We start from the raw sequence: 26529 nt of genomic DNA, 5'->3' as shown, positions 1-26529 counted from the left end.
GTGTGCATACAAAAAGTGAGTCAAGCTGTGATGTGACATACTACATATAAGAACTAGGCTCAGGTGTGCTCAGGAATCCACATTGTGCCAACGGCAAATCAATTAAAGCACCTTCTAAGAAGAAGGACCCGAAAAGTGCGCTAAACACTAAAAAAGTGCGAAAACGCTGTGCGAAGAACATCAAATCTAACAGCCACCTGAGTCGAAATTTTTATGTCGCACATAAATTGTTGTCCTGGCCAACTGTGAAAAGGGCTTTTGCGGACGACCCACGAAATGGGTTAAAACTTTACGCCGCGCGGCGTCTAACAAATGGTTGGGGATGGGAAATGTTTCTACTGTGTTTCCACTGTCATTTTTCAAAAATGTTTCGCCCCATTTCGCAGGCCATTCGCCAACGCAGAATGTGAAACGGAAGAGGGAAAGGAGTCTTTGCCGTTTAAACCTTTCAAGTTGCTATCCCTCGTCTCAGTCTCTGTTCGCCATCGTCGTCGTCGTGGTTGTTATGGCTGCGCAGCAATTATCAAAGTTTTGAGGTAAAAGTGCTGATTAATTTTTAATGTTTATGTTTAGCACTCCCCCACTGGCCATTTGCCGTAGCGAGTCCTTTTTCCCTTTGTCCTGCCGCAGCACAAAAAAGTGCTACATCATTTGCAAAATTATAAAGTCATATTGTTGCACGCGCATCTTTGTTTCCAGCATCTGGTGTTGATTTAATCGACAGTGAAAGTTTATGCACACGTCACACACGGCGTATGCGTGACAAATTAATAGTAAACAATCACAGCGAACGCACACACGCACACACATTGACATTGTCTGAAGTTTGGCATATTCATATTTGCTTGCGCATATACGTAATTGAATGACAGCGACAGGTAGACATACTTCCGCCCCCACTCCCCCGCTCCCTCGCTCCTTTGATGCCACTGTTTAAACAGCCTCATCAGCAGAGTCCATGTGGTTGCCTATTTGACCGCGTGCATGTTCATTGTGATTTGCGGCTTTCGCATTTGCCGCTCATCATTGCGCTGGTTGCCTGCCTCGTTTGGTTTTGGGTCAGTTATGGGGCCAACATCAGCTGCAGCTGTAGCTGCCGCTTTGCTGGGGCAGTTGTCAAAATAGCCGCAAAATTCTTAACGAAGTGGTTTTGCGGCTGCTGCAATTATGAATTTATACTATACTATACATATATATATGCACTGCACGATACAAAAATGTTGTATTCAACTGAAACTGATGTACAAATTTCATGTAGTTTCTCTGAGTGTAGGCGCCAATGTCTGACATAGACCACAAAATAGTTCATTTGCTGAGCAGATAGTTCATCTGGTTTAATGATTTTTAATTACGTTTGTGCCCGCCATTTTGACGCAAATTTTTGGGCATTAAATAAATACAGCTAGCTTAAGAATGCTGCAGCCAACGCACAAAAAGGAAAGTTGAAGATGAAGATGGAGCTGAAGTTGAAGCTGTTGCTGTTGCTGTTGCTATTGCTGTTGCTGAACTCGCCTAGGACTGCCAAGTCAATTAGCGTTAATTTCATTAGTCGGCAATAACTTGCAGCAATTCCATCAGCTACAGCTACAGCTACAGTCGTCAGCCTTGTCACGCCCCCTTTGGCAACGCTGCCCCCTTCCACCCTTCACACACTTTCTTCATTCCTCAGCATGCTTCTGTTCGTAGTCAGGACTCTACTTTTTGGCTAATTTTGTTGCTATTTCGTTAACGCCCTTCTGAAGTTGAACGTCGCGTTTATTTAGCTCCGACTTTGCTGCGTGTTGCGCAAGTCGTTGCTTTTGTTGTTGCTAGTGTTCTTGTTGTCAGAGTCGTTGTTGTTGTTGTTGTTGCAGTTACATTTGGCAATTAGCCATTGCATTCTCTCACTGTTGCTGTTGCCCGTTGCTGGTTGCTGCAGTTGCCGCACTTCAATACATATTTATTAGCCGCATTTGTTGGATCTTAGCTCAATTAAAAAGTTTTACTTGGCTACTTTTCTTCATTTGTAGCTTGCCCTCTGACCCCTTGACTCCTTGACTTGCCCCCACTTCAATTTCTTGTTTGACTATGCAATCTCCTCCTCTCATTCTCTTTCTTCAATATATTGGTCAAAGTTTTTGAGTTGCTCTGCACTTTTACACTGCTTATTGCCACTAATTGCAATTATTTTGTGGCTCAGGGTTAAGAGTGCGTTGCCACATTATTATTACTGCTCTTTAAATAGTCAACATACATGCGATATGTAGTACAAAAGAAAAATATACACTCAAACTTAAAGCTAACCCAACAGCTGATTGAGAGCCGCCCAGCGACGATGTCCCTTGTGTCCAGGTCGCTGCTTGTGCACCACAGTGCGTATGACGGGCACTTTGATGGGATACGGATAGTATATGGGCGTGGCAACGGGTTTCTCCACCCGGTATGGAACACGTCGTTCCACCACAAAGGGAACTGGACGCTCAACAGCCACCGGCTTCACTTTCTCCACGGGTATCTTGACCTCTTGAAACTGCGGCACTGTCACGGTCTTTGGCACTGGCACCCGAATGGGAATCGGCTTGGGTATGGTGGTGATCAGGGGGCGTGGCACACGCAATGGCACCGGCTGCTTGTAGGGCACATGTTGCTTCTGATAGTGGGTGACGGGCACATGTTTGGTCACCTCAATGTGCTTGGAGAGCGGCAGACCGGCAATCGCTTTGCTGCTCGAAGGCGTATGATGCACGCTTGTTGTTATGGGTGGCAGCGAGTTGCCAATAGCTGAGCCTCCGCTTGGGGCAAGGCTGTTGCCTGTTTGGCCTGGCAGATCGACAATGTGCCGCGCGGCCAGTTGTTGATCCTGTACAGGGAAATGTGTATTGCTCTGTTGTCTTTGTTGTCGCTGTTGTTGCTGTTGTTGCTGCTGTTGTTGTTGTTGCTGTTGTTGTTGTTGCTGTTGGCGTGTTGGTTGCTGTTGCTGCTGTTGCGCAGCGAGTGTGGCACGTTGCATGCTGCCGGCATAAACCATGCCGTTGTCATCGTTCAATTGCCGCGGCTGTGGCGCCACCTTTTCCAGCTGCTGCTGAAGCGGCTGCTGTTGCTGTTGCTGCTGCTCTCTGTCGCTCCCTGCGGACGTATGGCGATAATTGGAAAATTGCTCAATAGGATAATCGAGCAGTGGCGTTGGCGGTGGCGGTGGCGGCAGCGGTGGCCCAGCCTGAGGCAGCGATAGCGGCAGCGTCGCCTGATATCCGCCATAGTTCTGATAGTAGATGGCTGCCGGAGTTGGCTGCTCACTTCGCAGCAGCTGCTGTTGGTGTTGTTGTTGTTGGCCGCCATTGCCATCGAGCTCGTAATTTGCCGTATTAATGACAAAATCGATTTTGCCATCTGAGTGCAGTCTGTTGTTGTAGCCGTTGTAGTTGTTGTAGTTGTTGTAATTGCTGTAGCTCTCATAGTTGTTGTAGCCATGTAGTGCGGTCGTTGGCACAAAGCCTGCGGCATTGATGGCTTCAGTTTTTGGTTCATAATTTGCATATGGTGCTGCCAAGTCGCCAATGTCGCCAACACCAACACCGCCAACACCGATGCCGCCGCCGCCGATGCCGATGCCAACATCCTCATCCTGGAGCGTTTGTGTCGTCGCCGCGCCGCCAACAACAGCTGCAGCAGCAGCACTATTTGCTGCCCCATAATAATGTTGTGTATATCCTGCTAATCCTGACAACGCCTCCGACTCCGACAGCGACAACGACTCTGCTGCTGGCTCATAATAATTGCTACTCGTGTGATGCTGATGTTGTTGCTGATACTGATACGGATGCTGCTGCTGCTGCTGTTGCTGCAGTGGCAACTCGCTCAATTCCAATGGCAGCGGTGCCGTTATGCCAGCCGCGGGGCTCATTGTTATGGATAACAACAAGAGCATTAACAGCATGGGCCACTGTAATGCATTGATCATTAGTGGGCCCTTTGCATATTGCCAATTTCGTTGGCCATCATCGTCAACTCTCGCCTCATGACGCATGCTGTGTGTGTGTGTGTGTGTGGTGGGTGTTGCTCCTTGTGATGTGATTGCTGTGCCACAAAAGCGCTGGCTGTGTCTCGTTATCAAGTGTGGAGATTGCGTGCACGCATTTGCCTTTTTATAGCTGGCTGTCAGCTGGTGTCAGCTACTGCTGCTGCCTGCGAAGTAATTCGATAGACAGTCAAGTTCATTGGCTCGTTCGGATTGTATAACTGCGCGTTCACTTTCACCTTTTTGGCCACAGCATTAGGTGCATCACATTTCAGCCACACACACTCCCACACACACACTTGCAACTATCACTTGTGGTCAGTGTCGCGTCCATATTGATGCTGCTGTAGATGACGACGATGACGATGATGATGGCGTCACTTGGTCTATGGACTCGTGTTTGCGGTTTGCGCTCTTCGAGTAGCCCATGCACCACTGCACCACCACATTGACTCACATCGCTGCACCATGTGTCTTTGACATGTGGCATCCCATCATCATCGTCTCTCCCGCTGTCTATCTACATATCTGTAGTCATGGCTCTTGCAATTGTCGTTGTCGTTGTCGTTGTCGTTGTCATTGACCGTGTCGTGTTGTCATATGAAACCAATTTCCGGTATCAAGTTCTTCGCACTTTCAATTTCAATTTCCATGGCAATGACATAGAGTCGCATTTTAAATTTCTTGTAATAATTTAAAGACATCAACATTTCATCTTGAGACTGACACAATGCGTTGGCGAAAATCAAATATTTTCCCACTACATTTCGATGGAAATTCTTGACTGGAGAGCGATAGTAGTGACTGCTACCTGCGACTCATTTATCATTCTTTCATGCATTTTACTTGAAAAACTTTGACTCCCCTCCTCTTTCTTCAGTGCCCCCGACTCGACCACTTGCCGAACTTTGCCCCTTGTGGCACAAAGTATTTGCACAATTGCTGCTCGAGTTGCGCCCGAAATGACAGCGCAAAGTACACCTAAAGTGTATTTTCACATTGAACGAGGTTAAGCTTCGTTAAATTTTGTGCAGCGTATCAGCAAGACGCCCCTAACTCGGCAGCACATACCCTGTAATCGGGTGGAGTTAATAAAGAATATTGCTAAAAGCGGATAATGTAATTTAAGAACTAATTGCATAGATATATTGAAGATAAATAGAAATAAAGAATAAATAGTTATGTTATATAAATTATACACAAGCGTGGTATCATCTAGTCGTTCTCTTCTATCTCTTGTCTCTCTATTTATATTGAGTACCTTCACATGTTTGTTTAGCATTTCTTGTGTTTTGTCTACGATTGCTTTTTGTTTTCAGTCTGCTACTTTGTCTACAGGAATGTCATGAAGAATGTGTTCACTGATACTATGGGTAAACGCATATGAAGTTGATCAAACATTTATGATATGCTCTCTATTGTAAATCATTTCCTGCTTTTAATTAAACGAGAATTATTAATGGTAGAGAGAATTTTTAATGCCAGAGAAAATTCTTTATAACAACACCTTTAGTAAAAAATATGAGAAATAAAAAAGTTTACTCACTGTATTTTCTATCTTTAAATGTAATTTAATTAAATTAAAATGCTAAGTAACATTAAAAATTAATTTTGAGCTCCAGAGTAGTGGCAAGTCAATCAGTTTTGCTGACCGAGGCACTTATTTGTTTCTTTTTCATTACTTCAAATGCTTTCAAGTCTCGTGAAGCATATTTAAGCATGGAATCATAGAAAACGCCAGACGTCCGTCTCGCTGTCCGTCTTTGTGTCCGTCTCTGGCCAGTAGTCGGCTTCCCTTTGCAAAATCAACGAAACGGAGCCAATGTAAAAAACCTTTCGCTCATAATCGCACACACACACTCGTACATTATTAAAGGTTCAAAGTTGCTTTTCGCTTTGCACAAAATCCATCATAACATTAACTGCCGACCAAGAGAAGGGAAATACTTAGTTGGTTTGGGTATCGATGGGTCAGTTGGGGCTGTTTTCTCTCTCTCGTTTTTTTTTTTTTGCTAGTATGACACTCTAAGTTCATTAAGTAACGTTAAAACGTTAAAATGCTGAAAACTGAGAGGCAAATGAAGAAGTAGAAGCAGAAGCAGAGCAAAATATCAGCTCGATGAAGGCACATAGTTATGTTATTTTGCTTGACCTCCCCAGCTGAGGTTGGGTTTGAGTTTTGGGTTTGAGGTTGTTGCGCGCTGATGTTGCATGCGAATTTAATCAAGTCATGCAATAAAATTTACGGTTGCCTTCTTTGGGGCAAGTGTGCGGTTCAACGGCAGTCGTATGGCTTGCCTTTTGGCCATGGCTTTCCGTTGCTGTTGGCACAGGTAGTGGATGCCAGATGCCAAACTTCGCAAGGTTTTCTACAGTTTTATAAGTCCTAATATTTGGCTCGCTTCTTATATTTTTCATTTTCTTTCACGGCTTTCGTTTTTCTCTCTATTTTTTTTATTTTTTTTTTGTATTCCGCGAGTATGTTTGGTCTGCTGTTGGGCTTGAAACAATTTGCGGTTCTTGGCTAAAAGTTGTAGGCATTTTTCAGGTTTTTTTTTCCCTTGCTCCTTGGTGGCGCAAAAAGGAAGCCGTTAGAATTCCTTTGCCAGACTTGTGCGGCGGACAGTTCTGGCATTTCATTGCCCCGGTCTGTTTAGTGCTCAGCAGTATTTTGTGATTTCTTAACTTGTCATTGATTCACATGTCAATGCAAAAGCCAGACCACAATTGCGAGGACAATTGAATATCCTTCGGCTTACTAATGTGCTGCCGCAAAAACAGAAAAAAAAAATTAGCATGCGGTGGCATTGTTTAGGCCAAATACCTTGACTTGGCCGCAACGCAACGCATTTGCCATTGGCACTTGGCCCCTTTTGGGGTGTGTGGAAATTCGCAATCAAAATTCCACAACGCGGTCCTTAATTGGTCTTTTTGCCATGCAGCTCTAGACGGACTCGATTCCACAGGCGAAGTTTACTTTTTAGGTCTCCTTTTCTTTATTTTCCACTGCTCAGCACTGCTCTGCTCTGTTCTGGTTCTTTTTTTGTTTGCAAGCCTCATACAAATGCAAATTTCAATTACGCGTATTGCCGGGCGAAATTGAAATGCTTTTGGAAAATAATTTCGTTCAGTGACTCATAAGAAATGCAGGCTCGGTTCAAGTTTTTCTTTCCATTCAACTTCAAGTTGAGCTTCAACTTTAGCGTTAGCTTCAGCTTTGGATTCAACTTTGGCTTTGGCTGCTTCCCCTCGCCATCTTTTTGGTTGGCCTGTCAACAATCGCGCGCATTTCATTTGCATTTCGAATGCGTGGAAAGTTTCGCAGCAACTGAAATTTATTTGCGAATTTTGTAACATGTGTCCAGTTGGCACAAGTTGAAAACTTTTCACTCGAAACTTGCAACGTCGCGTCGCGTCGCTTCACGTTGCGCACCCTCATCGCAATTGCCACAATCACTTTGGTTGCTTCGGTTAATGAAAATTTCATTCGCCATAAAGGCAAAAGTTTTTTCCTTTGTATACACACACTTACACTCTGTGTGTGAGTACTTACTATCTTCTGTTTGGAGGAGGACTAAAAGCCAACGGTTCATTGGTCACATCAGACAATTTTGTGGCTCGGTTTGCTGGTCCTGCCACTGGATTGATGGCCAGCGAATGCCAGCGAATTATTTCATTTAATTGCCGTTGAAATATTTAATATTAATTGATGTGCTTTAATTGCTGCTGCGGTGCGTTCGCCACAGCACAGAATGCTACGCATCTTCTCTCTTTTCGGAGCATCTCGCTTTGGTCAACTCATTAAAAAGCCATCAACTGGCCTGGCTTCGCGCTGCTGTTCTGTGGCGTACCACTAGTCGTATTATTAATCTTAATAATTACCACATATTGCCATGAAAGAATGCCGCAGTAAACAATGCCAAAGTTGGTCAAACACACACACACATAGACACACATAACCACAACAAGTTTTCTTCGTGTTTCGTCTTTTATTGCATGGCTTTTCTTTTCCGTTTTTCGCCTTCTCATTCGTCGCTTTATTTGGCGCATATTTATGTCTCAATGTCTTTTCTTTTTCTTGGTGTTATCCATCGATATCTTTTTCTAAGGGTAGCATAACTTTGTGCCGGCAGGAAATGCCTTTTTCGACACTATAAGTGTTCGGTATATTTCAGTATTATTTTGCTATATTAAACTTGAACATTTTAGTATACTTTTAATATTTAATATAATTTTTGAAATTTGTATTTTGTTGGTTATCGATACTAAGTACTTTTTCGATATATAAATTTAGTATACGTAAGTATTTTTCTGGAATTTTAATTTTCTACATTTTATCATTTTTCCAGTATACTAATTTTATATATTATATATTAGTTTTTCAGTATATACTAAGTACTCTTTTCAGCTTAAGTTTTTTATGTATGTTTATTTGATTTATTTTACCGATAAAACCGCATTCGCAATGTTTTACTTTTATTGGAAATGGATAGCAGATATTTTACAGTTGAGCTAGATCGTAGACTTCTTTCTGGTTTTTTATAAAGTCTCACATATAGTACATACAAAGTTGCTTGATATTGGCATAATTTTATGTCCTTGCTGCCCACTCGCTGTGTGTCGCTGTCGCTATCGCTCTCTCACTCGCATATGACAATTTTCCATTGACGTGAGACATTTTTATTCGCTTTTCCAATTTACAGTGATGGCGACAGCGACACTCGTTCCCTTCCTTTTGGTTGGGGGGGAGAAAAAAACTAACGATGACTGACATATCGGACATTATGCATGGAAACTGTAAATGTAGCTGTGTGACTGTGACAGTAACTGTAACTGCAGAAATGTGACTGCGACTGCGACTGCGAATGCGACTGTAACTGTGACCGTGCAGCAAAGCCAAGGTTTTAATGGACTGAATTTCATTAAATTAATACACTTTTGTACAGTCTGCATTGTGTGCGCAGTTAAAAGCTTTGCATAAACACATCGCATCATCGAATGAAGGAATGTCGACTCTCCGTCATGACTAAAACTGCCCAAATATAGTACGTGAAAGCGAATACAAATACGAATACAACTACGAATGCAAGTATGAATACAACGAGTACGACTCACTATCATGTGAATGTGCAGAGCGTTTGTCAGTTGGGGGGGCGAAAAAATGCGGCCAAGCGCGCAATGTACTCGTAATCGCAGTTGAATTGAAAAAGTTTGCACTGTTTGCCAGGCACACACACACACTAGTATTTTTATAGTTTGTGGTAGAAACACACACTGACATACTCGCCTACATATGCACATGAGAGTGGCCGCAATTCGTTTTTGTATTCACTCAGCAAATTTAGTATTTTATTGAGTTGTTGTGATGGATATTTAATGAAGTGCAATTTAATTTTTCACACAGCGAACACAACGATTTATTGAAGATGCAACCGCGACCGGCATGCAACATGCACGATTTGGTCAAATGGCCAACGGATAAAGCAGAGAGAGAAGGTATATGGGGAATGCATGCGGCTGAGTGATTGCTGCAGCATATTAAGTATACGCAATGATACCTCTGCTCTACTCTACTCTGCTCTGCTCTGCTCTGCTCTGCTGGATGCAAATTTAGCACAAAATGCATTGAATTCAGCTTGTTTCAATTTATTATTAAATGTGCGATGCGCTGCTGTTGGCAATAAATCAATCGCAGTCAACGCCAACTCACGTGGTGTGCGCGCGGTGCAATTTCAATCATTGGTTATGAGACTCTCTATTGCCATTTGCCACATCGTTGTGGCATGTGTTTCAATGCGATTGTCAGACTGCAGGTAATTGAATGCCATTGCAGTTGCTAATAAGCCACAGAACTTTCAATTGCCAGTTATCGGTGGGGAGCGGGAGCGGGAGCGGGGAAGGAGGCATTGTGCATAGTGCAATTTGCCATTTGCTGGGCGATTTTTAATTATAATTAATTTGGCGTCGACAATTCGCGCAGCAATTAGGAAATTTTGGGTATGCAGCGGCAATTAAGCCAGTCACAGCTCCAAGCACCAAGCACCGCCAAGGAAGTGAAAAGTTCTTAGGCCAATTAGTTTTATTGTAGCCGTAGGAAAATTGTGCAGCCCCTCGAGGCGCATTAACTACCGAGCGAGTCCTTTAATTAGCGTTCCAGGAAGCTGCCACCTTTGCCTCGCTTTAACGGCATGTGCAGTGGCTAATTATGAACAATTTACGACTTCAAAACCGAAAAGAGTTCATCAAAAGAGCAACTGCAGTTGACGTGTCGTATACTTAACATACTTCACAGCCAAGTAGTAGTGGCGAAAATAGGAAGTATTAAATGAATTAATGCAGCATTTAGAATGTGAATTAGTGCGACTTAAATTGACATAAATTGTAATGCATAGCACATTTAAAGCATAAGTGATGAATGAAAGATCAACGGCTGCTGAAAATATATTTCATTACGCAGACATAATTAATATTAATATCAATGAGATGGGAAAAGAGCAGCTATCAATTGGATGAATTAATGAAGTCATTATCTTAATCAGCTCGTCTCGAAGCCCAGTCACAACTCAGGCAATGGCTGATGAAGACAAGCAGACGTACAAAAGAATATTCATAGAGCAAGCGAGCAAGTGAGCGGGTGAGTGTTTGTAAGTGTGAGTGAGTGTTTGTGGCAGACGCAACATGTAAGCAACACCAAAGTGCCATAAGCGGAAATCAATTTCATAGAAATGAAAGTCATCGCACACACACACACACATGTCTAAGGCAGGGCAAAAGAAGGAGGAGCTGAGCAAGGACAAAGGAGGTTGGAGGCTGGAGGACGCCACGCCACTTGAGTGTATTGAGAGAATGAAGGAGCAGTTATTGGCTTGGAGTAGACGACTTTGTCGAACTTTTGTCGATGTCCCAGGCAGTGGCACAATGTAAGCAAGGGCAGTTGTCCTTATTGAATTTCAATGACACATGCACAAACGTTCTCGATGTGTGGCCAGGCAAACGAATGAATGTGAGTACGAAATGCGAATGTGAATGCGAATGCGAATGCGAATATAACCACAGTTGTGTCTCGTCCTACTATCGCATCAATGGCCCATTCGCCATGCCGTATGCTCTCTTACACTTATACTTATGTGGCAATGACAAAAGCCGACAAACAGGAAGACAGCACCACAAGAACAGAGCGTAGTGCTTTCGCTGTGGCATGCCACTACTTTCCTAGCAAGACATTCAGTCAGTCAGTCAGTCAGTCTGTGAGTCAGCTGGCTTGGCAACTTGTTGACCGGATGTCCGTGCGGCGGCAATAAGTACGTAAAATGGGATTATGTGTGTGTGCCAGAAGAGTGTGCCTCGATTCAAGTAAATTGAATTTATCTTAATTTTTCGTGGTTGCTGTGACTGCAACTGGCTAGCACTTTCTTCTACTTCTAAAGACCATAAGCTTATATCTGCTGTTCTACAGTTGCAGATGCAGTTCCCTTAAATTGCAGCTCTAGTTGCCCTTCAAATATATGTATATATGTATATATTTTCCCTCGCCCAGCTGTTAAATGAGGCCAAAAGAAAAGCAAGTGCGGCTTTTATTTATTTATATTGAAATAAAGTTGCGCATGACTTTAGAAATTGTTGCGGTCGCGTTTGCCCCATGTTAACCCTTGTAGCATTTCACCTCGCAGAAATACGCTTTCTATTCTAAGTTGATTCAGCTAAGAGGAAGAATACAAGCTACAGGCAAAGAGCAACGCGAATTCAAGTCAGCTATGCTTTGCTTTTGAGTGTATTCGATTCATTCATTCACATTCATCTATTCATGCAGCGTGGCTGTCGAAATTTGAATGTGGTCAGCCTGAAATTGTGTTGTTGGCCTTCGTTGCTTTTAAGGTACCGAGAGTTAAAGGAGGAATTTAATCAGTCCAGAGTCCAGGTGCTGACAGCATGCCTTTTGCTTCGAATTCTTGCGTCTTGCGTGTCGGGTAATCCTGTCTAATGATACCAGTGACCCATTTAAGACCCAAACTCTTGGGAGCCATGTGTGCTGTCCATTTATTAGATACTTCTACAGTCAGTCAGTCACTCAGTCAGTGAGTAAGTTTGTCTCTCATCTCCCTGCGGTGCGTATGCCAAGCATGTTCTTTAATATGCATAATAAAAGTTTTATATAGTTATACAAAAAGAGGGAAAGGAGACAGCTCACTGGTTGCGTCATGCAGTTGAGAAGATTATATATATATTCTAACATAACGAGTACAAGTATCTGCAATTGCTTTGCCATCGAAATCATTTGCATTAAACGCTCGCTAATTGGCTCGTTTTGTGATGGAAATTTGTGCTAAAGAGCTCGTCGCAGGGCAAGCGATTATAATAAAAGCCATGCACACACACATTCAGTGAGTGAAAAAAGCTATATAAAAAAATCAAAGAGAAAATCAGTGAAAAAATAAATATAGCATATAAATGGGCGTTGGCTGTGGCATGAATGCAGTTTTCTATAAAAATGCGTTTAACAGAGGCAGCAGGCAGCGGCAGCAGCCGTCGCCGCCACACAAAGCAACACATTTGCTGCATTTATTGCGTTTTTCCGTTAACTGCCTCGAACATCACACACACACACACTCACACGTGGAACATAATGGGCTTTGTTAGCTGCGAACTTTGCTGCACACACAGAGAGAGAGAATATCGCTTAAAATCTGGCTTTTGAATTTGCAGTTGAACTGCCGTTGCCATTGTTGTGCAGCTCGCTAGCAGCTAGCTAGAGGTGTGTTCTCTCTTCTACTGCTGTGATAAATGGATCGGAAAATACGCGTACTTAACAACGGATGCCTTGTTTAACGTGTGTGTATGTGTGTGTGTGTGTGTGTGTGTGTGTGTGTGTGTGTGTGTGTGTGTGTGTGTGGCAACTACAATGCAACGCTATGCACTGCCATCAACTTTGTCAGTTCAGTCTGTGTAAATGTCGCTGTGACATTTTCATTTCATCTTGCAAATAATTTTTTTTTTTTCAGAGTTTTACTTGAGAGTTGGCAGTGTATACAGCTGTCGGCATCAACTCTCTTTCGCATACTCTTTCTTTATTTTCGTATAATATTTGTTTTGGTTGAAGCCATGTGTGTGTGTGTGAGGTTTGTATGAGCTTGCTTTATGCACTCGCCTGTGTCGCCTCATTGGGCGCTTCATTCGAGCAGCAAATGTTTACACCTGAGCAGTTAGTGGCAACACTCCGTGTCGCGCCACAAGGCGTATACGTGTCAAGGATAATTCATGAAAAATCTCTGCGCTTTGCTCTGCTCTGGTCGAGTGCAGTCTGCAGGGCTTTTTCACTTTTGCGCCGATTATACAATCAGAAAACAAACGCTAACGGCCAGAGAGCGAACGTTATGTGTGTGTGTGTGTTTGTGAGTGTGTGGAACAACTTCATAAGTGCTTCCAAATTGGCTGAATACAATACGGTAAAAATATTAGGGTGCTGCTCCTGTGCAAGTTTACAGCTGATTTTCAGCCAAAACCAATGCCACTTCATCAACTCAAAAGACACTCAGCATACACGTATAAATATCGTGAAAAACTAGTTGAGGTATTCCCTTGTTTTACAGACCATTTGCAGCCTTCACGTATGCTTTTCATAAGCCAAAAGTTTTACTATACGCTGCTCGTAAATAAAGTTGATTTCATCACCTCATGCTCGAATGTTGTACGAATTTTCACAAATCATTTCATCAATTTTGTGTGGAGTGAAAAGAACAGGAGGAGGCAAAAGCAAAGTCAAATTTGACAAATAGCTTCGGCTTCTCTACTGACGTCATATTTGATGTACTCGTACTTGCTCCCAGTTGCGAGTCGTTGTGTTTTTGCTATTTTGCATTGCCGCAGCACCAGCTGCTGCCACTCAGCCAAGGTGGTGCATGCCTCATGGCAGCTGCCAGCAGTTCGCCTCGCATGCATTGCAAGTTTTGCAGCAACAGCAGCAGCAGCAGTAGCTATTTGATAAACGATTCTGAATTAACTTTGCTCGGCTCGGCTTCTCTAAACTTGGCGCTCTCGGCTCGACTTGTGGCTTAGCTTAATCAATTGGCTATGTCAGCTCAATATGTGTGTAGTATGTGTGTGTATGTTGCAAGTATAAAATATCAAATTGATGGAGCACGTGCTTGTCAGCCATTTGTTCGCAACTCAAGCAAAAATTATAAAAAAAAAATCAAGTATACGTATATTTAGAAAATAATGTTGTTCACTTTTCTTGCCAGCTTCCAAGTTTGCTAGTTACATGCTGAGCTCATCTTTGAGTGGCAGCGGCAACAATGGCGACTTAAATTGAAGAGTATTTAGAGTTGAGTGCAACAGCTGTTTGCGTAACATATATTTTTCGGGGCCAATTTATGCGTCGTGTGGCTGCTTTTGAGTCATTCCCACACACACACACACACACGCATCTTTGTTGTGAAAACGAAGTGAGTTTCATAAATAACTTTTCTTTTTCTTTTCATTTTTTTTTTTGCAGTTTTGCGTGACGGCTGCTGGTAACTTAATGAAATTTGCTTTTCCTAGATAATATATCCGGGCCCTGCGCACCTCAAACTTATTTTCTTTATTTATTATACCCGCTACATATAGGATATAGAGAGTATTATGTGACAGGCTGAATGAGCGTTCTCTGACCTTAAAAATTATACTGATTCTTGATCAGCCAATACGATATATCCAAGTCTTAGAGAATACAATAGATAGAACAATAATTTTTTTATTGCCAGTACTTTTTACTTATCAATGTACCAAATGTACACTTCAGCATATTTGAGTATTTTTACAATATATTTTTTTATATATATAAATGAAATTACTGCACAGTTTTGCTTTTAATCAGAATATGTAACAGGTATCTCATAGTCGAGCACATCTACTAAAGCTTTCTTACATGTTTTTTTTGTGGCATTTCTCTTAGTTTTTACTCACTTATTACGGTTATAGTTATACGAAGCTGCCGCTTTGCATTGTCGTTTATTACGAAAATTGACAAACTTTGTGGATGCTCACAAAGTTTTTTTTTTTTTGTTTTTTTAGCCACAGCTAAACATTTTGGGTGCCGCTGACTGAGAGTTAAGCAAGTTGCCTAGTTTTGCTTTTAGTTGCCACATGGCAGTCACTTGCGGCTACTTTTATTGTTGTTTGTGTTGTTGTGTTGTGTTGTTTTAGTTGTAGTTGTTCGCTTTTATTGTCTGCTCAAAATTGTCATCAATAATAATAAAAGTGCGAGTGAGGAACAAAAATGGACAGCAAGCGAAGCCAAGGCAGTCATCATTGGGATACAGTTTGCCACTTGTGATATAATAAATGTTGCCAAGACGACTACTAACTCAATACGGTATATATATACACATGTTATTCGTGTGTGAGTGAGTGCTTGCATTAATGTCTCTCTTTCTCTCTTCGTATGTATATCATTCTATTTGTCTCTTTCTTTGGCTGTGTTCATGAAAATACACTTTTGTATTCATTCGACCGCAACTAAAAATGTTGACCATAAACTTTTCTCTTTGCTGCTTTACTTTTCTTATTCATTTATTTTCCGTTTCATTTACAATTTCATTTTTCGAGCTTTATCGCATATTAACTCCGGAGTCCAATAGCAATCGGGCTATCGGCGCCGGCTTGCAGCAGCAAACGCGCCAAATCCAAGTGGCCCTCGTGGCAGGCCAGTGTCAAAGCACTGTTCAAAAACTCATTGTTGATGCCGGCTCCATGCTCAAGAAGTACCTATGAAAGAGACATTTAACATTAGATTAATCAACAGTTGAAAAGGTGAGAGTAGTTTATACATTCTTTAAACATCACAACATTAAAGATCACGTGAACTGGCTTTCTAATAACGAAATCAATAACTCGATTCTCGTCACTGAAGACAGTTGCAATCAAATCTTGGATTCTAATCACTTGTTAACGGTCAATTTACTGTCCATGACTCGATACTAACCTTGGCTACTTCCACATGGCCCTCCATGGCGGCCATCGTCAGCGGTGTATTACCTTTATCATCCTGCGCATCAACGTTGGCGCCATTTCTCAGCAATAATTGCACCATCTCGAGCTGACTGCCCATACAGGCGTATATTAGCGGTGCGGCAGGGGCACCAGGAGCATTTACATCGGCGTTATTGCTGAGCAGCAGTTCAACAAGGTGCAACTCACCCAAAACAACAGCATGGACTAGTTTCTTGTTTTCAGACATTGCCAACAAAACCTTTATACGAGAAAATAAAGAAACACAATTGTCACAGTTACCAGACCAGTGGCCGAGGGAGTCTCATTTGCGAGAGAATTCTGTAATATGTTAGGAATACTCACAAAATAAAGCACTGTGCTGTTTCGAGAACTGAATAAGACTGACTATTTCGTCAGTGGCAATTTATTACAAAAGGCATGAACATGTGTGTATGTCAGAATCTATGTATGAGTGTATTATCGTTAGAGTTGCATAGATTAGGCTTGGAGTTGCATAGAGTAGGCTTGGAGTTTCCGGATCGGCATTATTCCATGTGGCCGGAGAGAGGGGCATGTTAACTTGTCATGAGACGAGAATAACGCAGAGTTATGTTGAATGCGGTATATTGATTATCGATACTAATTCAAACTTATCGATGTTACACTCAGTGAAGGGTAAACTTTCGATCATAAATTCCCCTCTTCCGGTGTGTTCACATAATTTTACTGTTACTACTTATCGATAGATAATTTATTAATAAAAATAACTATCGAATGTGAATTCCATATTTAATTGTGAAAAGTGGAAAAAGGAACATAATATTTCATGTAAGATACATAAACGTTTTCAAAGCCACTCAAATTTCGAAAACGTGAAGCGTCTTCAAAATGGCAAATTGAGACATTCAGGCATGCTCCGGTTTTCACTTTCGGTTTTCGTTTTTGGACCAAAACCGAGATTTTCGTTTTTTAGGTGCTCCGGTTTTCACACGTTTTTGGTCATCGTTTTGCTATCGGAACGTTTCTTTTTTTACTGCTAAAACAGCTGACTTGTGTTTTGGTTAAAAGTAAACAACGCGAAAAAATGTCTTTTGTATGTCCAATTTCGTGCGTGGATTGAACTCACATAAGGATATTTTTATCCTGCATTGTTTATTTATGCTTCCCCTGAATGAAATATATTTTATTTTTGTCTTTTTTGCAAAGAAAGATTTGAAACTTTCTTTAAAAAAATCAGTTGAACGGCAATCAGCTGTTTCCCACAAAAAATGGGGATGCCACCTTTTCAATGTATTTCCGATGTTTTCAACAATTTTTTTTATACACTTTTAGCACATAACTAATTAAATTAAATTAATTAATTTTTAAAAAACATATTTCACCCAACTTCAACAAATTTATCGCCATCCGTTTGATTATACAAGTATTTTTAACTTGCTTTTTCATTCTATTAAAAGTATGGCAGCTTAGGCGATAACTCATGGTGTCGGACTTATCGGTCGCTCACCAAAACGAAAATTGTTGTTGCCGATGGCAAAATTTGATATCCAAATTTGAGGTGGGGTCAGATATTAGTCGTTTTAAAAATAATTACAAGCCTAATTGATCTGCTGGCGGTCTTAAAAGAACGACAATAAACCAATGAGTCAACTACTTTTTTTTCATTTTGCAAATAAGATCCGATTTAATATAGAAATAGGCATTTACTTTTCATTTCGGCAAGTCAAATTTTCTCGTTTTGCAATTCGAAAAAAATCTTGTGAAAGTGAAAACGGGAGCACCACGAATCTTAATTTTAAGACCCGGGCGGAACACGCAAGAAAAGCCCGGCCCGTGCCCACCTCTAATCTCTACAACGACACATAAACTAAAGCCTTCTTTAAAGCAGCTACTAAGAAGTCGATTTGCTACGTTATGTGAAGCTCTTTACTTCGCCATCGGTAAAAGTTTCTTGACAATATTTTTTTCAAATTGATTTCAGGAGGGATGCATTTATTCTTTCTCTCTCGTATTAACTTTTCAAGATTTTGCAGCCGATGGATTGCCTCGGATGTTCTCATACACCACAAGAGAAAATTGCCGCATTTTGGGAGAAATACATATGTACATATGTACCTGTGCCAGCTCATAGTAGCCTGCAGAACAAGCCATTGATAACAACGACTCGCCCTCATCCGTTGAGGCAGCGGCATTGTTCAAGTTGCTCTTGCACAGCAACCGTTTGACCGTATTAACATCGTTGTCTGCACAGGCATTGGCAAGGCTGCGCGAGAAACCGCTGCTGTGAATTGAATGGGGAGGGAAACATTATCAAAACAAGTAAGAATGCTACAGTCGAGTGTACTTGACTGTGAGATACCCGCTACCCATTTTGAATAAAAGCAATATATTTTACAGTATTATTCTCAAATATACCAAATAGACTACAAAAATACTAAAAAATATACCAAATGGTATATGTGGTATATCGGTATAGTACCACATTCAAAATATACCATAGACGGCACAATATACCAGATTGTTAGCCAAAGCAACTAAGACCCCCAGTAAGTAGACGTGTTTGCCCACACAAAAGTATTTCTTTATTAACTTCGACAATTTTTCTATCGGAACCAAATTTTCAGGAATCATAACTACTATAGTTATTACTGTATGTACCAACATTCGTAACTCTAGCTTTATAATTACGCTTGTTATTCGATTTTTTTGATTTGCAAGGGCGGAAGGGGGCGTGGCAAAAATTTGAAACAAACAAAGCAAGCATAACAAATGCTGTCGAACATTATAGCTCTATCTTTTATAGTCTCTGAGATCTAGGTGTTCATACGGACAGACGGACAGACAGACAGACGGACATGGCTAGATCGCCTCGGCTGTTGACGCTAATCAAGAATATATATACTTTATAGGGTCGGAGATGCCTCGTTCTACTTGTTACATACATTTCCTGCCGGTACAAAGTTATAAATAAATAAATCAATTCGTTGGGTCTCAAATGGGATCAATTCGATCGATCACAACTCGATTATTACTCACTTCTTAAGCTCCTGCTTGGTTTCATAGTTTGCTTAGGTGTCATGCCACAGGTGCTTTCTTATTGGCGGCAGCCTCCAGCAATGCGGTGAGATTACTCGAGCGATTGTTGTTATGCTGGGGCAGTAAGTTCTTAACCTCTGGCGCATCCTCGTCGTCATCGTCATCGTCATCGTCTATATATTCATCATCTGCGTCGTTGTCTTGCAGAACATCTATTTCAATAAAAGAAAAGATTTCAAATCAAATTTGATTTTGGTTTAGTGTAAACAATGACTTACCGATCTCTTCAACTTCTTCCTCATCATCGCCTTCAGATTCATCCGAGTCCTCTTCCGTTTCGTCTTCATCTTCACGAACTTCTCCCTCCTCATGAGGACAACTATCGGGATCAGACTCTCGTCCTGCAAACATAAATAAATACAAAAAATATTTGTTTCAATTAATTTCCTATTAATCGTCGATTATAAAATTAAAATTTAAGTAATAAGGTATTCGTGATCGTCGGTTAAGAGGCGACAACATGAAAAATGTTCTGGAAATCGTATTAAAGATGGGAAAAACTAATCAAAATCTGTTAAGCAATATTAAACAGCACGTTCTTGTTGTCTAAGACCAGCAAGTGTGATGTTTTGTGTGGTTACATAATCCAAGTAGTAGTTGGAGACTATTATTATTTTATTATATATTAAAGAATATCCCATTTTGTTTTGCTGTTGGGTTTTCCTTTAACTATTAAGTCAACTCTAAACTTTAAATAAAGGGCATACAACAAAAAAAAAGACAAACTTCCGAACAATCTGTTGATTTTAATCTACTGAGCGTTTGTATTTTAGTTAAATGTTGTTGATTTAGTTTGGTATGTAGAAAGTTATCATAAAGAATTTAGACATAGTCGCCAAACATTTGTTGGCATACTTGTATTTGTAGCGCTTCAATTTAATTGTTTTGGTTTTTTAAGGCACTTATAAGGCGTAACTTGCCAATAGATCTGGCCTTAAACACAAGAATGTCAATAGGATCTACAAATAAAGAGAAACGTAAGAAAAATCATAAAAATAACTGAAGCTAAAAAAGCTTATATTGGATGTATGGTAAACATCTAATTTCACTAATTTAATTTGAAAACAAACAAAAATAAAGAAAATAGTTATACTATATCTCACGGAAGAAAAACACATGTTGATTACGTTACGAAAATATCGAAAGTTGACAAACTTTCTGGATGCTCACAAAGTAGATTTTTTTTGGTTTTTTAACCACAGCTAAAAATTTTGGGTGCCGCTGACTGAGAGTTAAGCAAGTTGCCTAGTTTTGCTTTTAGGTGCCACATGGCAGTCACTTGCTGCTACTTTTATTGTTGTTTGTGTTGTTGTGTTGTGTTGTTTTAGTTGTAGTTGTTCGCTTTTATTGTCTGCTCAAAATTGTCATCAATAATAATAAAAGTGCGAGTGAGGAACAAAAATGGACAGCAAGCGAAGCCAAGGCAGTCATCATTGGGATACAGTTTGCCACTTGTGATATAATAAATGTTGCCAAGACGACTACTAACTCAATACGGTATATATATACACATGTTATTCGTGTGTGAGTGAGTGCTTGCATTAATGTCTCTCTTTCTCTCTTCGTATGTATATCATTCTATTTGTCTCTTTCTTTGGCTGTGTTCATGAAAATACACTTTTGTATTCATTCGACCGCAACTAAAAATGTTTACCATAAACTTTTCTCTTTGCTGTTTTACTTTTCTTATTCATTTATTTAAGTTTTCTGATTCTTTTACAATTTCATACTATCGAGCTTTGCCATTATTTCCTCATGTTCCTTGCGCTCGGAGAGTAAAGTGGCCAACTTAACGTGACCACCCTTTCATACTATCGAGCTTTGCCATTATTTCCTCATGTTCCTTGCGCTCGGAGAGTAAAGTGGCCAACTTAACGTGACCACCGTTGACTGCCAATGTGATCGAAGATGAATCCATCCGCATACTGACTCCGGAGTCCAATAGCAATCTTGCTACTTCGACATGGCCACCCTTTGAAGCCGCTATGAGAGCCTTCTGCATCTCGACGATTTTATGCTTATGATCGGCGGCGGCTTGCAGCAGCAAACGCACCATATCCAAGTGGCCCTCGTGGCAGGCCAGTGTCAAAGCACTGTTCAAAAACTCATTGTTGATGCCGGCTCCATGCTCAAGAAGTACCTATGAAAGAGACATTTAACATTAGATTAATCAACAGTTGAAAAGGTGAGAGTAGTTTATACATTCTTTAAACATCACAACATTAAAGATCACGTGAACTGGCTTTCTAATAACGAAATCAATAACTCGATTCTCGTCACTGAAAACAGTTGCAATCAAATCTTGGATTCTAATCACTTGTCAACGGTCAATTTACTGTCCATGACTCGATACTAACCTTGGCTATTTCCACATGGCCCTCCATGGCGACCATCATCAGCGGTGTATAACCTTTATCATCCTGCGCATCAACGTTGGCGCCATTTCTCAGCAATAATTGCACCATCTCGAGATGACCGTCCAAACAGGCGTATATTAGCGGTGTGATAGGGGCACCAGGTGCATTTACATCGGCGTTATTGCTGAGCAGCCGTTCAACAAGGTGCAAATCACCCAAACAAACAGCTGTATTCAGTGAAGTTGAATGGTTTAGTTTCTTGTTTTGAGACATTGCCAACAAAACCTTTATACGAAAAAATAAAGAAACACAATTGTCACAAAATATTTGACAAGTAATATGAGACGAGAATAACGCAGAGTTATGTTGAATGCGGTATATTGATTATCGATACTAATTCAAACTTATCGATGTTACACTCAGTGAAGGGTAAACTTTCGATCATAAATTCCCCTTTTCCACTGCAGTGGACACATGTGTTCACATAATTTTACTGTTACTACTTATCGATAGATAATTTATTAATAAAAATAACTATCGAATGTGAATTCCATATTTAATTGTGAAAAGTGGAAAAAGGAACATAATATTTATGTAAGATACATAAACGTTTTCAAAGCCACTCAAGTTTCGAAAACGTGAAGCGTCTTCAAAATGGGCAAATTGAGACATTATCTCTACTAGAGGCGCGGCCTGTATTTTTAGGCCCGGGCCCGCACGAAAACAAACTCTTTTTTGAAAGGCCCGACCCGGCCGAACACGAAACTTTTTCACCAAAGTTCGGGCCCGGCCCGAAACTTATTTACACATATAAGGAAATTTAAAAGACATGTAATTGATATATATAAGTCATAACTTTATTTAAAAATAATTTTTTTTCTAAATTTGTGCTTTTTAGCCTAGTGTCTTTTTCACACATGGCCAGAAGTTGAAAAAAACCAATTTCCCAATAGGACGCCACTTTTGAATTAGTGGTGTGCAAACAAGTTAAATATTGTATAAGCTAATCGATAGTAGCATCGATAAGCAATTAAAATGCGATAAATGGCGGTTCTAATTCGGTAATAAAAAAGAAAGCGCGATTAAATCAAAATTGTTTTCAGGCCTATTTCGGGCTTTTACGGGCCTAATTCGGGTTTTTACGGGACGGGCCTTTTTGCTAAGGGCCGGGCCGGCACAAATCTTAATTTTAAAAAGCCCGGCCCGTGCCCACCTCTAATCTCTACAACGACACATAAACTAAAGCCTTCTTTAAAGCAGCTACTAAGAAGTCGATTTGCTACGTTATGTGATGCTCTTTACTTCGCCATCGGTAAAAGTTTCTTGACAATATTTTTTCAAATTGATTTCAGGAGGGATGCATTTATTCTTTCTCTCTCGTATTAACTTTTCAAGATTTTGCAGCCGATGGATTGCCTCGGATGTTCTCATACACCACAAGAGAAAATTGCCGCATTTTGGGAGAAATACATATGTACATATGTACCTGTGCCAGCTCATAGTAGCCTGCAGAACAAGCCATTGATAACAACGACTCGCCCTCATCCGTTGAGGCAGCGGCATTGTTCAAGTTGCTCTTGCACAGCAACCGTTTGCTGCTGTGAATTGAATGGGGAGGGAAACATTATCAAAATAAATAAATAGATTCGTTGTGCCTCAAATGTGATCAATTCGATCGATCACCTGCTTGGTTTCATCATTTGCTTAGGTGTCATGCCACAGGTGCTTTCACATTGGCGGCAGCCTCCAGCAATGCGGTGAGATTACTCGAGCGTTTGTTGTTATGCTCGTGCAGTAAGTTCTTAACCTCTGGCGCATCCTCGTCGTCATCTTCATCGTCTGTATCCTCATCATCTGCGTCGTTGTCTTGCAGAACATCTATTTCAATAAAAGAGAAGATTTTAAAATAAATTTCGTTTTGGTTTAGTGTAAACAACGACTTACCGATCTCTTCTTCTTCGTCATCGCCTTCAGATTTATCCGAGTCCTCGGAGTCTTCTTCCGTTTCGTCTTCATCTTCACGAACTTCTCCCTCATCATGAGGACAACTATCGGGATCAGACTCTTGTATATCGTCCTGCAAACATAAATAAATACAAAAAATATTTGTTTCAATTAATTTCTTATTAATCGTCGATTATAAAATTAAAATTTAAGTAATAAGGTATTCGTGATCGTCGGTTAAGAGGTGACAACATGAAAAATGTTCTGGAAATCGTATTAAAGATGGGAAAAACTAATCAAAATCAGGTAAGCAATATTAAAGAGCACATTCTTGTTGTCTAAGGTCAGCAATTGTGATGTTTTGTGTGGTTACATAATCCAAGTAGTAGTTGGAGACTATTATTATTTTATTATATATTAAAGAATATCCCATTTTGTTTTGCTGTTGGGTTTTCCTTTAACTATTAACTCTAAACTTTAAATACAACAAAAAAAAAGACAAACTTCCGAACAATCTGTTGATTTTAACCTACTGAGCGTTTGTATTTTAGTTAAATGTTGTTGATTTAGTTTGGTATGTAGAAAGTTATCATAAAGAATTTAGACATAGTCGCCAAACATTTGTTGGCATACTTGTATTTGTAGCGCTTCAATTTAATTGTTTTTGTTTTTTAAGGCACTTATAACGCGTAACTTGCCAATAGATCTGGCCTTAAACACAAGAATGCCAATAGGATCTACAAATAAAGAGAAACGTAAGAAAAATCATAAAAATAACTGAAGCTAAAAAAGCTTATATTGGATGTATGGTAAACATCTAATTTCACTAATTTAATTTGAAAGCAAACAAAAATAAAGAAAATGGTTATACTAAGAAGAAAAACACATGTTGATTACGTTACGAAAATATCGAAAGTTGACAAACTTTCTGAATGATTTTTTTTGTTTTTTAACCACAGCTTAAAATTTTGGGTGCCGCTGACTCAGAGTTAAGCAAGTTGTCTAGTTTTGCTCTTAGTTGCCACATGGCAGTCACTTGCTGCTACTTTTATTGTTGTTTGTGTTGTTGTGTTGTGTTGTTTTAGTTGTAATTGTTCGTTTTTATTGTCTGCTCAAAATTGTCATCAATAATAATAAAAGTGCGAGTGAGGAACAAAAATGGACAGCAAGCGAAGCCAAGGCAGTCATCATTGGGATACAGTTGGCCACTTGTGATATAATAAATGTTGCCAAGACGACTACTAACTCAATACGGTATATACACATGTTATTCGTGTGTGAGTGAGTGCTTGCATTAATGTCTCTCTTTCTCTCATCGTATATCACTCTATCTTTCTCTTTCCTTGGCTGTGTTCATGAAAATACACTTTTGTATTCATTCGACCGCAACTAAAAATGTTGACCATAAACTTTTCTCTTTGCTGTTTTATTTTTCTTATTTATGTCCAAGTTTTCTGTTTCTTTTGTGCTTATGCGCCTTTTGTTTGTTTTGCCATGTTGTCCGTTGTCCGTTGTTCGTTGTCCTTTTTGTTGTGTTGGCTTGAACTGTGCGCGCAGACAATTCGGGATTAACACATGGCTGCCGTTTGTCACGTATACGCCACGGCTATCAATGATGCTCGTTGTCAGTGATTGCCAAGGGCAACTGCAAATTTCTAGCTACAAATTTCATTTTATCGAGGTTTTATTGGCGTTGAATTAAATTGAGCAAGCATCGAGGCCAACACGCATATCCCGCGGGTACACAAAGAGAGCACAGAATAGAGAGAGAGACAGAGAGAGAAAGTAAAGGAAAGAAAGAGAGAGAGCGACTGTGTGTGTCATTATGACTGACTTTGGCTTTGATGGAAATTGCTAATGAAATAAGTTTTTAGTTGTGCGAATTTATTTCTTTTACTTTTACTTTACTTTATGTCAAAAAATGTTTATTTATTCTTGCTTGGCCCGAGGGCAAGGTTTCCCTTCTTTCTCTACATATTTCATCGGCAAGTACTCGAAAACTTGAACTCATTAATTACACTCAGCAACTGTGTGACGTGTCGTAGATCTGCAAAAAGCGGCTAATTGAATCAAAGTGCCATAAGTCATTGCAAGCAGAGAAGCAATCAAATAAGCGCAAATACCACATACATCTGCTCAGCACACTTTCACTTCAATGATCTCTTAAGCTGGTAAAGTCTTCAATAAAAACGCCATGTTGCAACTGCAACGTCAGTTCACACACAGAATGACTGTCATTTATCTTCAACTGCAAGAGCAGCAGCAGCAGCTATTAGAGCTGAGCACTGAGCGTATTGCTGGGCGTGACACGATTTATTGCCAATAAATTTCAAATTAAACATATAGAAAATATCGACAAAGTTTTAACATCGAATATTTCGCTGTGATATGTGCGATTGCTAATTGTCTGTGAAAACTTTGTGTGCGCGAAAACTTTAAAATAGAGACGCGCAATTTCATTAACGTATTCCACCTTAACGGACGAAATGAAAATAGAAAAAAAAAGAAAACGAAATGAAATGCAGAAAAAAGGAGACTGAGACAGGGAAGAGATAATGAAAAAATCTGTATTTAAATTTCTTTGCAATAATATTTACCTACAATTCCCGCTTCGGCACCTAACTTCCGCACGAACGACACGACAACACAGGACAGGAGAGGAGAGGACAGAACACGGGTTCTCTGGCCAATGGCCATGTTCCATGTTCCATTTGCAGAGATAAGTGTGCGTCGATGGATGGTTGAAGGGGACAGAGAGAGGGAGAGAGAGAGAGGGGCAGGTGTATGGGATGGAATGAGGGCAGTTATACTGACAGCCACTTCCGTGTGAACTAATTCCCTTGCACTACACTTTTAGCTTCGCTTTATACATATACTTTTTTTCCATTTCTTTGCTGCCAACGCGCTTTCTTGAACTTTAACGACTCAACTCACTCCCTGCGCACCCCGCGCTGTCCACCCACATTTTATTGTTATTGTTTGTAATTGAAATGGTGCAAACGTACAAGCGATAAAATGTAAATCCAAACTCTCAACTGACCGAGGGAGCAAAGAGAAGTGAGACGGAAGACGCGACGGTACGTCAGAGAGCCATTGCTCCTCCATTCATCGATTGCTCCATTTAACAAATTTCGATTTCCGCATCAGATTTTCCTTCCCCCCAGA

General features: G+C 40.4%; 4 protein-coding genes across 5 annotated transcripts; all 4 read right to left on the bottom strand.

Moving 5' to 3' along the window:
* Positions 1-2109: 2109 nt before the first annotated feature.
* LOC132786017 (alpha-protein kinase 1) lies at positions 2110-4032 on the bottom strand. The gene has a single exon (XM_060792383.1). It carries the CDS (start codon positions 3881-3883, stop codon positions 2279-2281), a length of 1605 nt encoding a protein of 534 aa, XP_060648366.1. The 5' UTR covers positions 3884-4032; the 3' UTR covers positions 2110-2278.
* An 11497-nt stretch (positions 4033-15529) lies between these two features.
* Positions 15530-16418, bottom strand: LOC132786513 (ankyrin repeat and KH domain-containing protein 1-like). 2 transcript variants are annotated; one of them, XM_060793058.1, is made up of 3 exons: positions 16331-16418; positions 15960-16226; positions 15530-15742 (listed from the first exon to the last, which is right to left on the bottom strand). In XM_060793058.1, the coding sequence occupies exons 2-3, from the start codon at positions 16212-16214 to the stop codon at positions 15596-15598; spliced, it is 402 nt and encodes a 133-aa protein (XP_060649041.1). In that variant the 5' UTR covers positions 16215-16226; positions 16331-16418; the 3' UTR covers positions 15530-15595. The 2 variants fall into 2 exon arrangements, with proteins under 2 accessions (XP_060649041.1, XP_060649040.1); XM_060793057.1 differs by lacking the exon at positions 16331-16418 and having other exon boundaries at positions 15960-16306.
* Positions 16419-20740: 4322 nt separating this feature from the next.
* On the bottom strand, positions 20741-21722 carry LOC132786432 (ankyrin repeat and KH domain-containing protein 1-like). Its single transcript, XM_060792955.1, has 2 exons — positions 21421-21722; positions 20741-21203 (listed from the first exon to the last, which is right to left on the bottom strand). The coding sequence occupies exons 1-2, from the start codon at positions 21691-21693 to the stop codon at positions 20853-20855; spliced, it is 624 nt and encodes a 207-aa protein (XP_060648938.1). The 5' UTR covers positions 21694-21722; the 3' UTR covers positions 20741-20852.
* Positions 21723-23131: 1409 nt separating this feature from the next.
* On the bottom strand, positions 23132-26061 carry LOC132785127 (ankyrin repeat and KH domain-containing protein mask-like). The gene is made up of 3 exons (XM_060791120.1): positions 25966-26061; positions 23365-23497; positions 23132-23298 (listed from the first exon to the last, which is right to left on the bottom strand). Exons 1-3 carry the CDS (start codon positions 26059-26061, stop codon positions 23132-23134), a joined length of 396 nt encoding a protein of 131 aa, XP_060647103.1.
* Positions 26062-26529: the final 468 nt, after the last annotated feature.

The sequence above is a fragment of the Drosophila nasuta genome, chromosome 2R, assembly GCF_023558535.2.
Source record: "Drosophila nasuta strain 15112-1781.00 chromosome 2R, ASM2355853v1, whole genome shotgun sequence".
NCBI lineage: Eukaryota > Metazoa > Arthropoda > Insecta > Diptera > Drosophilidae > Drosophila > Drosophila nasuta.
The sequence above is the reverse complement of the archived record's forward strand: the minus strand, read 5'-3'. Positions and strand labels throughout refer to the sequence as shown.